This window comes from Mobula hypostoma, chromosome 24, assembly GCF_963921235.1.
Source record: "Mobula hypostoma chromosome 24, sMobHyp1.1, whole genome shotgun sequence".
In the NCBI taxonomy this organism is placed as follows: Eukaryota; Metazoa; Chordata; class Chondrichthyes; order Myliobatiformes; family Myliobatidae; genus Mobula; species Mobula hypostoma.
In genome coordinates, this window is record NC_086120.1 from 45,381,663 (window position 1) to 45,395,014 (window position 13,352).

The 13,352-nt window shown below is 43.0% G+C and overlaps 1 protein-coding gene across 3 annotated transcripts in view; it reads left to right on the plus strand.

Annotated features, from left to right (window-relative positions):
• The window catches only part of LOC134337314 (phospholipid-transporting ATPase IC-like), a 159,964-nt gene that overhangs the window by 103,521 nt on the left and 43,091 nt on the right, over window positions 1-13,352 (plus strand). For all 3 annotated transcript variants that reach the window (XM_063032223.1, XM_063032221.1, XM_063032222.1), the window contains 5 exons: window positions 345-553; window positions 4,880-4,911; window positions 7,524-7,680; window positions 8,913-9,101; window positions 11,217-11,329. In XM_063032223.1, the coding sequence (XP_062888293.1) occupies window positions 345-553; window positions 4,880-4,911; window positions 7,524-7,680; window positions 8,913-9,101; window positions 11,217-11,329 (700 nt within the window). The remainder of the gene's footprint in view (window positions 1-344; window positions 554-4,879; window positions 4,912-7,523; window positions 7,681-8,912; window positions 9,102-11,216; window positions 11,330-13,352) is intronic.

Sequence of the window (13,352 nt, forward strand, 5' to 3'; positions counted from 1 at the left end):
ACTCCCTTGTTAATGATAGAGGCCGGAGGAGAATGGCCAGATAGTTCAAGCTGACAAGAAGGTGACAATAACTCAAATAACCACACGTTACAACAGTAGGGTGCAAAAGAACATCTCTAAATGCACAACACATTAAACCTTGAAGTGGATGGACTACAGCAGCAGAAGACCATGAACATGCCCTCAGTGAGCACTGTTTTATGTACAGAAGGTTGTTGACTAAGTTAATTGAGCCGCCTGAAATGTAAATTTGCCTGAATTCAATTTGTATGAATTGTAGACAAACCTCTCAGCAGAGATTTGAAAAATTTGCTGTGTTTTTAAAGAAGGTCTTTCTTCCCCAGGTTTGAACTTCTCCACATTGCCCAGAGTTTTTTCATTAACTGGGATTTGAAGATGTATTGTGAAGAGAGAGACACTCCAGCCAAAGCGAGAACAACTACCCTGAATGAAGAACTGGGTCAGATCAAATACATTTTCTCAGATAAAACTGGCACCCTAACCCAAAACATCATGGCCTTTAAGAAATGCTGCATTGGTGGACAGATCTACGGTAATTTATCGTGTGTGTGAATGAGCAAACTTAAATAAACATGAACAAATCTGCAGACGCTGGAAAATAGACACTGCCTGACATGCTGAGTTCCTCCAGCATTTTGTGAGGAAAAATTATGTTTCTTTTGCCAGAGTGTGGACTAAATGTAAATGGTTCGGGGTCCTGGAATGGAGGAAAAAGGGAAACTATTTTCCAATAATCTTTAAAAACAGTAAATACCTGTGATGGTTTGCAGTTCTATTTTAATTTTCTTTGTCAGGTTATTCAAAGACTAAATGCAAAAGGTTCTGCAGATACTGAAGATGCAGAGCGATGCACATAAGATGCTAGAGGAAGTCAGCAGGTCAGACAGCATCTATAGAGGGGAATAAACAGTTGACGTTATGAGCCGAGATCCTTCATCAGGACTGGAGAACAAGGGGGGAAGATGCCAGAATAAGAAGGTGATGAGAAGGGGAGGAGGACAAGCTGGAAAGTGATAGGTGAAGCCAGGTGAAGGGGGAGCGTAGGTGGACGGGGGAACGAGTGATGAATTAAGGAGCTGGGACGTGATAGATGGAAATGGTAAAAGGCTGAAGAAGAAGGAATCTGATAGGAGAGGAAAGTGGACCATGGATGCAAGGGACAGAGGAGGGGCACCAGAGGGTGGTGATACCCAGGTAAGAAGAAGAGAAGAGGTATGAGGGGGGCCAGAATGAGGAATGGAAAATAGAGAGAAGGGGGAGTGGGGAGAAATTATCAGAAGTTAGAGAAATCGATGTTCATGCCATCAGATTGGAGGCTACCAAGTACAATGACTAATACGTATCTTCACTGAGCTGGCATTAGATTCATATTTAGCCAAGTATTTATAAAAAAAACAGAAATAATCCACCTTCTATTTAGCAGTAATTTACCTTCTATACAGAGGCGTGTGTGTTTGCTCCAGATTTACAGCATCTGTAGTGTCCTGTGTCTCCATATGTTTTTATTGTATGCTCCATATCTTTGGGAGATTCTTATGCTCTGCAATCAGGGAGATACTGCGACAGTTCCAACACTGTTATCGTTTTGTCCTTGACATCTAGTTCATGCTTTGTAAAGTCCTATACACGAGGTAACCATCTGGTTAATCTGATAAAGTACAACTGTGTTCATAGTGATCAGAATCAGAATCAGAATCCTTTATTATCGCCAAGTATGTGGACGCATACAGGGAACTTGATGCCGGTTTCCCTGAGCTCTCGCTGTACAGAATCAAAAAGTAAACAAAACAATGGTGCAAATAATAGTGAACTATATACAATGAGGTATACCTGTGTATGTACAGGTGGACCTGGTTTATAATAGACTAAAATTCAAGTGTTCATAAGACTGATAGCATACGGAAAGAAACTGTTCTTGTACCTATTAGTCCTGGCATACAGTGATCTGAAGCACCTACCAGAAGGAAGGAGTTAGAACAGGTGATGTCCAGGGTGTGATGGGTCTACAATGATGCTGCTGGCTCGCTTCCTGACTCTAGATGCATATAAGTCCTGGATCGAGGGCAGCTTCACACCAATAATTCTTTCCGCAGCCCTGACGGTTCTTTGGAGTCTATTCTTGTCTTGTTTGGTAGCTGATCCAAACCAGACAGTGATGGACAAACAGAGAACAGGCTGGATTATTCCTGAATAGAATTGAATCAGCAGCAATGATGCTAGTTATGTGCAATTGATTCTCTGATGGTGAATGTAAGGTGACTCTAAATAGCAGAACAGGAAAGGGATGAAAATGGGAGGATTAAGTGGAGCAATCCAATAATGTTGATGGAAGTGTTTGACTCTCCATACTGCGAAAACGGTCAAATGGGATTGAGTGGGACGATAAATCAGCCACGATGGAATGGCAGTGAAATGTGATGGGCTGATTGGCAGGGTCTGATTAGGAACAGTCAACATGGACTTGTGCGAGGAAGGTCATGTTTGACATATCTTATTGAATTTTTTGATGAGGTTACTAAGAAAGTTGACGAGGGTAAAGCGGTGGATGTTGTCTATATGGACTTCAGTAAGGCCTTTGACAAGGTTCCACAGGAAAGGTTAGTTAGGAAGGTTCAATCGTTAGGTATTAGTATTGAAGTAGTGAAATGGATTCAGCAGTGGCTGGATGGGAGACCCCAGAGAGTAGTGGTGGATAACTGTGTGTCAGATTGAAGGACAGTGTCTAGTGCTGTGCCTCAGGGATCTGTACTGGGTCCAATGTTGTTTGTCATATATATTAATGATCTGGATGATGGGGTGGTAAATTGGATTAGTAAGTATGCAGATGATACTAAGATAGGTGGAGTTGTGGATAATGAAGTAGGTTTTCAAAGCTTGCAGAGAGATTTACACCACTTAGAAGAGTGGGCTGAAAGATGGCAGATGGAGTTTAATGCTGATAAGTGTGAGGTGATACAATTTGGTAGGACTAATCAAAATAGGACATACATGGTAAATGGTAGGGCATTGAAGAATGCAGTAGATCAGAGGGATCTAGGAATAATGGTGCATAGTTCCCTGAAGGTGGAATCTCATGTTGATAGGGTGGTGAAGAAAGCGTTTGGTATGTTGGCCTTTATAAATCAGAGCATTGAGTATAGGAGTTGGGATGTAATGTTGAAATTGTATAAGGCACTGGCAAGGCTAAATTTGGAGTATTGTGTACAGTTCTGGTCACCGAATTATAGGGAAGATGTCAATTAAATTGAGAAGAGTACAGAGGAGGTTTACTAAAATGTTGCCTGGGTTTCATCTCCTAAGTTACAGAGAAAGGTTGAACAAGTTGGGTCTTTATTCCTTGGAGCGTAGAAGGTTGAGGGGGGACTTGATAGAGGTATTTAAAATTATGAGAGGGATAGATAGAGTTGACGTGGATAGGCTTTTTCCATTGAGAGTGGGGGAGATTCAAACAAGAGGACATGAGTTGAGAGTTAAAGGGCAAAAGTTTAGAGGTAACATGAGGGGGAATTCTTTACCCAGAGAGTGGTAGCTGTGTGGAACGAGCTTCCAGCAGAAGTGGTTGAGGCAGGTTTGATGTTGTCATTTAAAGTTAAATTGGATAGATATATGGACAGGAAAGGAATGGAGGGTTATGGGCTGAGTGCAGGTCGGTGGGACTAGGAGAGAGTAAGAGTTCAGCACGGACTAGAAGGGCCAAGATGACTTGTTTCCGTGCTGTAATTGTTATATGGTTATATAATTCTGTTCCAATGTCTTAGGGTCTTATGAGCTTGATAGAGGTGTGTAGGATGATAAGAGGAGACAGCCAACACCTTTTTCCTGGGGCAGCAATGGCTAATACTTGAGGGCATAAATAAGATAAAACCTGCAGATGCTGGAAATCTGAGTAACACACACAAAATGCTGGAGGAACTCAGCAGGCCAGGCAGCATCTATGGAAAAAAATACAGTCGACACTTCGGCCAAGACCCTTTGGCAGGACTGTCAGGACTAGAGGGCATAATGTTAAGGTGATTGGTGGAGAGTACAGGGAGGGAAGTGAGAAGGAGGTTTTTTTGCACAGAGTGTGGGTGGGTGTGTGGAACGTACTGCCAGGGGTGGTGGGTGATGCAGATCTATTAGAGTCATTTGAGAGACTCTTCGATAGGCACACGGATAAAAGAAAATTGGAGTGCTGTGAAGGGAGGGAAGGGTTAGATTGATCTTGGAGGAGGTTAAAAGGTCGGCAGAACATAATCAGCTGTAGAGCCTGTACTTGGCTGTAGTGCTCTATGAACAACAATTAGGAAGCCACCAGTAAGCAACAGAAAGACTGACACCAATAGACAGCAGTGAAACAGTGGAGGCTCCACAAATATTTTTGGAATTTCACCCAAAATATATTTGCTCCCTTTTAAGAGATAAAAATCATCTGAGATTTGCCCATTCCAGGGTGGTTTTGCATGTTCTGTGGGAGCAGTGGATGAAAGAACTTTAAACAACACACACTCACATGTGCACGCGTGCGCGCGCACACACACACACACACACACACACACACACACACACACACACACATGCTCTGGAGGAACTCAGCGGGTCAGGCAGCATCTATAAGAGGAGAATAAGCAAAGTTTCGGGCCGAGACCCTTCATGAAGATTGACTCTTTATTCCCCTCCATAGATGCTGCCTGACCTGCTGAGTCGCTCCAGCATTTTGTGTGTTGCTTAAGCTTTCCACCAGCTGCAGAACCCCTTGTGTCTCTGGGTAAAGGCGCTTTCCCTTCCTGAGCATTACAACATTACTGTGGGCTGTGGGCATTCTGCATCAGAAAAAAATGTTTTGTATAACCTAAAAGATTAATTCTCTGACTTTCAGGTAATCAATATGATGACGGCGAAAGAGCAAACGTAAGTACTTGTTAATGGGAGTTATTCTGTAAGGATCAGTGTATGATGTTGACTGTGTCTTCACTTAGCGAGTAAAGTTTCCCGACCCGAACAGCAAAGAACAGAGACACCCATCCATTCTTCCTCTCAACACACAATTCACGCTGCCAAGAATTAACATCGCCACCGAACAATGCAACGTTATTGCTTGTGAATGGCATGTAACGCAGTCCAGCACCATTCTGATGTGTCATCTGGAAGATCCTCTTTCATGTGGGGCATAGAGATGTAATGGTTAGCGTAACACTATTATGGTGCCGCGACCCAGGTTCAGTTCCGCTGCTGTCTGCAGGGAGTTTGTCGGTTCTCCCCGTGGCGCAGAGGGCCTTGTTAATGAGAAAGAGAGACAGAGAGCCTGTGGCACGTCAACTTGTTGGATGAACATTGGTTTTTGTTGGACTGCAGATCATGGTCTCTCGTTGGGGGCTTTGCTTTTGCTTGCTTGGTGGGTAGTGGGCACTGATGCTTTTTGCCGAAAAAAAATAGGGGAGGGGGAGGGGGAGGGTTAATGCTTTGCTACTGCTTGTGCGTGGGAGGGGGAGGAGGTGTTTTGGGGGTTCTAAAGTTTTTCTCTCATTCATTCTTTGGGGATTTTCTTCTATCTCGTGGATGTCTGTGAAGAGTAAGAATTTCAGGTTGTATACTCTATTCATTCTCTGATATTAAATGGAACCGTGGAACCGTTGACCAGGTGGGTTTCCTCCCAAATATGTATGAGTGAGTAGATACATTTTATTTATTTAGAGATACAGTGCAGAACAGGCCCTGCTGGCCCAGCAACCCACCGATTTAACCCTAGCCTGATCACAGGACACTTTACAATGACCAATTAACCTGTATGTCTGTGGACTGTGGGAGGAAGCTGGAGCACCTGGAGAAAACCTGCATGATTCACGGGGAGAACGTACAAACTCCTTACAGGTGGCGCCGGAATTGAACTCTGGAACGCCCCGAGCTGTAAAAGTGTCACACTAACCGCTAGGCTACCACGTGTTTGCAATTGGGTGGTGCAGGTTTGTTGGCCCAAAAGGGCCTGTTACTGTACCGTATCTCTAAATTTAAGAAAAAAGATGGGATTTTGGAGATTTTGGCAGGTTATAAGCTTGGCAATCAAAAATCCACTGAATTAATAAGCACTTTATGAAAGGGTATGGAGCATAAAAATGATTAATTAGGATAGGAAGTTGGAAATGTTTCCTCATCAGAGAGGTATCTAGAATTAAAGTTTAGAGCAGGGAGGTGAGAGCATTAGGGAGGTAAAAATATTAGAGAGGGTCGAAGAAGAAACCTTTCACCTAGAGGATGGTTAAATCTGATGGTTCTCACAAATTTAATAAGCATTAGATTAATTGGAATTGGAACACATTTAAACATGAGAAATATCTGCAGAAATGCAAAGCAACATATGCAAAATGCTGGAGGAACTCAATAGGTCAGGCAGCAGGCTTGGAAATGAATAAACAGTTGATATTTTGGGCTGAGACGCTTCTCAGAACCGGAAAGGAAGGGCGAAGCGGCCAGAATGAAAAGGTGTGGGGAGGGGCAGAACAGTAGCCTGAGGGTGAAGCCGGAGGGTGTGAAAGGTAAAGGGGTGGAGAGCAAGGAATCTGATCGGAGAGAGGAGTGGACCGTAGGCGAAAGGGAAGGAGGAGGCGATCCAGGGGGAGATGATAGACAGGTGAGGAAAGGTAAAAGGTCAGTGTGGGGAACAAAAGAAGGGGAGGGTTGAGAGAAATAAACCAGAGTGTATTGAAGCAACAGGGCCTGGGACCTAGAGCAGGGTATGTTCCGATGTTTGGACGATTTAAACACCAGGCCAGATGGAAAAGGCAGGGTGTCAGGACCAGAGCTGAGGGTCAGGCCAGTTCTGCTTGCTGCTCTGCGCTGTGCTGCCCCAGGCTTCATGTCTATGGACTCACTTTTGCTCTGAATGTTATTCGCTTACTTTTATTGTACTGCTGGCATTACTTTATTGGCTTACAATCCAGGGTTTTCTGTCCATTATTTAAATTAAAAAGTTTCATAATATGAATTTAAATTCACTTTTGAAGATAAGTGGGTACCAATTAGCATCATCATCATCTAATCTAGATTTGTAAAGTGCATGATAAAACGATTAGAAACTAAATTCCATTTCTCCTTCATACTCTGGATTGATGGAGTGCTTTCAGCATGAGTCATAAGAGTGATTTAGCATGAAAGCAGGCCCTTCGGCCTATCTCACTGATGCTGACCAAGCTGCCTATCCAAGCTAGTCCCAATTCAGATTTATTTATCACATGTACATCGAACTTTAGGAGGTGAAATGCACCATTTGCTTTAGGAACCAACACATCTAGGGATCTGCTGGGGACAGCCGGAAAGTGTCACCACATATTCTGGTGCCAACATACTGTAGCGTGCTCACAATATCCCATATCCCTCCTAACCATTCCTATCTCTGTATCTGTCCAAATATTCCTTTAAATGTTGTTATTGTACCTGCCTCCACCTTGTTCAGTAAACACACCACTGTTCAAATTCCCACTGTGCATGACACTCTCCAATGCAGAACGTCACTGGGTCTCTTCCAGGTGGTTGACCTGAGCTGGAATGCCTTTGCGGACGGAAAGCTGAAGTTCTACGATGGGTCACTTTTGGAACAGATCCGCTCGGGAAACGAGCCAGGAGTCCACGAGTTCTTTAAGCTGCTGGCTCTTTGTCACACAGTCATGGTGGAGGAGAAGCAGGGTGAGTCTTGCGTGTCTTGGCAGGGATTCAATTGCTTTGTTTTCTGTCCCCAATGTGGTCAGGTGTGTTGGATCCTGATACTTCTGCGATCCAAAAGCTCTTTGGAAGTCAAGAATGAGGCATAAAACTTGGTTACGATTGTTTTATTAAGTGTCACAAGACCAAAGGAGAGTGTGGATTGGACTGTATAGTTGTTATTTTCCTCGTAGTTCAACTTTCCATAAGACCATAAGATATAGGAGGAGAATTAGGCCATTTGGCCCATCAAGTCTGTTCCGCCATTTCATCATGGCTGATCCATTTTCCCTCTCAGCCCTAATCTCCTGTCATCTTACCATATCCCTTCATTCCCTGACCAGTCAAGAATCCATCAACCTCTGCTTTAAATATACATAAAGACTTCCACAGATTCATCACGCTCTGGCTAAAGAAATTCCTCCTCATCTCAGTTCTAAAAGAATGCCCTTCTATTCTGAGGCTGTGTCCTTAGACTCCCCACCAAGGGAAGCATTCTCTCCGCATCCACTGTATCAAGGCCTTTCAACATTCGATAGGTTTAATTAGGTCACCCCTCATTCTCCTGAGTTCCAGTGAGTACTTTGGTTTGTTTGTGTTTTTATATAATTAGCTATATACATGCAATTGTTCAGCATGATTTTTTTTGGTGGTTGTAGTTTCCTTTGTATCTTTCTGCAAACTTTTTAGTTTCAGTGGCAGGTATTGCAAAACTTGAATAGGGTCTATATTATTGATTAATGTAAGCAATGGGATTTGAATGGAATGTGGGCCATCATCAATCTGATTTAGGAGGACCAGATCACATTGGGTCACTCCCTTTTGTCTTTGTTCTTTCGCCCTGCCACTGGGCTTTGTCTTTGCTCTCCACTATCTTCCTTTCCCCTTGTCTCCTTTGTTCTTGTAACGCTTAATAAAGTGATCATAATCATTGAGTTTTATGCCACATTCTTGACATCCAAAGCACCTTGGACCAGAAAAAAATATATAAGGAGGGTAGATGTTAAGGTGTTTCTACTGGCGAGACAATCTGCGGCAAAGGTACAAGGTCAGTTTCTTAAAACTGAGGTGGCAGCAACAACTTCTCCCCAGAGGATGGTGAATCTCTGGTGAAACACAGAGGGTTAAGTGCCATCATGATGGAGACTACCCAGATGGAATGTGAGATGATGCTGTTCCAACCGTGTTTGAGATCCTTTCCTTTTCATTTCTTCAAGGCCAGCTCACATACCAGGCTGCTTCTCCAGACGAAGAGGCTCTGGTGTCTGCAGCGAGGAACTTTGGCTTTGTGTTTCTGTCTCGTACACAGGACACCATCACCATCAGTGAGCTAGGGGTGAAGAGGACGTACACTGTGCTGGCCATTTTGGACTTCAGTAGCAGTCGCAAGAGAATGTCTGTCATCTGTAAGTAACCTGACTTCGACTGGAAAAAGTGCAATGTTCCTATTCTGTGTGTTGGAACGTTAAAGATAACATAGAATCATAGAGCTATAGAAAAGTACAGCATAGAAACAGGCCCTTCAGCCCATCAGTCCATGCTGAACCATTTAAACCGCCTACTCCTGTCAACCTGCACTGGGACCTATAGCCCTTCATACCCCCTACCATCCATGTACCTATCCAAACTTTTCTTAAACATTGAAATCGAGCTCGCATGCACCATTTGCACTGGCTGGCAGCTCATTCCACAATCTCACCACCCTCTTGAGTGAAGAAGTCCTCCTCATGTTCCCCTTAAATATTTCACCTTTCACCCTTAACCCCTGACCTCTAGTTGTAGTCCCATCAAACCTCAGTGGAAAAAGCCTGCTTGCATTTATGCTATCTATACCCTCATAATTTTGTATACCACTATCAAATCTCCTTTTAATCTTCTGTGTTCTAAAAAATAAAGTCTGAACCTGTTCAACCTTATCATATAACTCAGGTTCACCAATCCTGGCAACATCCTTGTAAACCCTTATCTTCATTTGTCACATCAAATCTCTCGTATCTCGGCTTATATCACCTTGTCTCGCCCCTCTCTCTCAATTCAATCCTCGCTCTGCATTCTCAGTCCCAAAGCAGGGTCGATCTGAAACCTTGGCCATCCCCCTGTTTCCACGGATGCTGACTGACCTGCCAAGTTCTTGCTGCAATTTTTTTTTTTAGCTCTGGATTCCAGCATCTGCAGTCTCTTGTGTTTCGCTCTTTGAAATCCATTCGTCCCATCCCCTTGGACGTTTCGGAGATCTGCTGGAAGCAGTAAATCAGGAAATAATTTGACAACTAAATCAAGCTGTGACTTTTATGAGTTATGGTCCAATCCCAGTGACAATTGAACTCAAAGTTGAGTTTATTGTCATCTGCACAAGTGCACGTACGCAGAGGTGCGGTGAAAATCTTACTTGCAGCAGCATCCCCGGCACTGAACGGCACACTCACCAGATTCACAAGGAACAAAACTATCAATTAACCCCAAATTATGCAAAGGTTATATAGGAAGGAACACAATTAGAACGAAAAAATATCCAAATTCTATTGTAGGACAAACTAGTCACAGTTTTGCTGTACTGAGGTAGTGAGTAAGGTTGTGCTGGTTGGTTCGAGAATGGTTGAAGGGAAGTTGCTGTTCTTGAACCTAGTGGTGTGGGACTACAGGCTTCTGTACCTCCTGCCCAATGGGAGCTGTGAGAAGACTGCCTGGCCCAGATGGCGGGGATCTTAGATGACAGATATTGCCTTCCTGAGGCAGCATCTCCTGTAGATACTACTGATCGTGGGGAGAGATGAGCCCACGATGTGCTAAACAATAAGACATTCAGTACTGAGCAAAGTCTTTCCTTTTTTGGCATGTGCTTGCGTACGTGCGAGTCTGTGCGTCTGTGTCTGCGTGTGCGCATCCGTGATGATGTCTTTTTCATGGCTTTTACAAGGCGCGGAGCGAGCGAGAGAGACTGTGTGGCGCGCCACTCCTCACAGACATTTTCGCAGTATTTTTCCCTTTTATTTTACAAGGTGGAATTGCGATCTCGACGCTCAACCCGGCACGGATGGAAAGCGTACTCGGGAGCGGATCTGACTGGCTTCGAACCGGGAAACCTCCGCTCCCGGGTCCAGCGCCAATATCATTGTGCCACCAGCCGGCCCCTGAGCAAAAGTCTTCGGCACATTTTATTTATATATAAATATAAACAGTATATATATAAAATATAGAGGGAGGGAGAGAAAGAAAGAAAACACATATGTATAGCTAGGGTGCCGGAGACTTTTGCACAGTACTGTAGGAGCAGAATTACATCAATCAGCCTATCGAGTCTCCTCTGCTATTCCAACATTGCTGATTTGTTATCCCTCTCAGTCCCCATTCTCCTGCCTTCTCCCCGTAACCTTTCACACCTTTAAGTGTTGGGCTGATGTTGGCATTTTCCTTGCCCACAGCCCAATCTCAGAAGTTGTGAATTCTCTGAAAAAGCTGATGGAAGAGTCCAAAAGAAGCATTTCCTCAACTATGAATGCTTATTTTATTTTATCCTGCAGTGAAAAATTCAGAAGGGAAGATTACACTGTACTCCAAAGGAGCAGACGTTGTGATATACGAGAGGCTTCACCTCAACTGTTCCCACAAGGAAAGTACTCAGAAAGCCCTCGATGTAAGCTATATGTTTGTTTCCATAATTACATAGATTAACTGACCTCCTGAGGGTGGGCTCTATTGCCATTTCCAAAAAAATGTAGCCATGGAGATTTTGAGAGAAGGGGAATTTTCTTCTGTAGCATAGTGGTTAGAATAACGCTTTGCATCGCCAATAACCTGCATTCAATTGCTGTCGCTGTCCGTAAGGAATATGTACGTTCTCCCTGGGACCACATCGGTTTCCTCTGGATGCTCGGGTTTCCTAACACTTTCCAAAAACGTACATATTCAGTTTTGAAATATATAGAGCAGCACGATAGCATAATGTTTTACAGCGTAAGTAACCCAGATTAAATTGGCAAGATGTCCAGGTTAGGTTAATCGGTTACTTGGCTGTTATCGGGTGGCGTGGCCATTTACCGTGCTGTATCTCGAAGAATACTATGAATATTGTTCAGTCTTTCACATTTTACTTTCAATTACCTTCAGTCTTGTAAATTGTAAACCTCTCTGGATCCTGTGTGTGTTGAGGGAATTGAAGGTCCTTGTGTATTGAACTGATATATTGATTTGATATTTTCTGTGGTACACATGTGCCTGCACTCTCCTGATCAAGAAGGGATCAGGAGGCTTGTGAGTGGAATATGCATAAGAAACTAACCAAAAATATCACTATCTTAAAGAATCATAATCAGGTTTATTTTCAATGATATATGCCATGAAATTTGTTGTGTTGTGGCAGCAGCAACATTTCCTTGAAATTTTTTACTATTGCATGGACCAACTGAGCAGAAATATTTACATGACCTGAAAAATGCATGGCACTTTAAATGTTTTTCTTTGTGATATGCACATCAAACAAACATAAACCACAACTCACAACAAGTGAAATATGTCAGGCAGTCAAAGCGACTGACAGGCACTATGACAAAAATAAAATGTTTTTACTAGATGGTGTTGGCGTTCAGTGGGCTGGTGGTTTATTAACACTGACCTACTAACTTCCATTCTGTGTTTATTGTTACAATTTGTAAACAGCATTGTAACTTGAAACACTGGCAATGTAAATACATTGAAGCACTAAAATATTTCAAAGTAAAGGTTCTGGTATGTTTATTATTCAGAAAGTATATGAATTATACTCATTGTCAGATAATTACAGGGAATTTCAAAATTATATTGATACTCTATAAAAGAAAATGCCAGCTGGACAGCAACAAAGGCTATGTGTGTGGGAGCATTTCAGTTACTCTGCAGTCATGCAGTTGCACAGCTTAGAGTGAACCGTGGGCAACAGTACAGCAGGCAAAGTATGATATACAGTATATATCCACATATATGAGGTAAAACATTTCACTGGTTTTCATGAGCATCAGACACCTCAAAGGTTAGTGGAACTGAATAGTTTTAATGCCATGGTGGACAGAACTTTAAGGAGTTGAAAACTTACTGCAAGCAGAAAAAAGTGTGGAGTTCAGATTGGACTTGCTTTACTATTGTCACGTGTGCACTTTGGACACTTTAAGTTACGCCTGTACTCTTGTTCGTTAATGCAAATATCTAATCAGCCAATCATGTGGCAACATCTCAATGCATAAAAGCACACAGACATGGTCAAGAGGTTCAGTTGTTGTTCAGCTGAATCATCAGAATGGAGAAAAAATGTGAGCTAAGTGACTTGGACCGTGGAATGATTGCTGGTGCCAGATGGGGTGGTTTGAGTATCTCAGAAACTGTTGATCTTCTGGGAGTCTCTGGACTTTACACAGAATGGTATGAAAAAGAAAAAAAAATCTAGTGAGTGGCAGTTCTATGGAGGAAAATGCCTTTTAATGAGAGAGGCGGTGGAGAATGGCCAGATTCGTTCAAGATGACAGGAAGGTCAAATAATCACGCATTACAACAGTAGTGTGCAGAAGAGCATCTCTGAATGCAAAACACATTGAACGTTGAAGTGAGTGGGCTACGACAGCAGAGGACCACATATCTACACTCAGTGGCTAATTAATTAGATACCTTCTATACCAAAGAAATAGGCC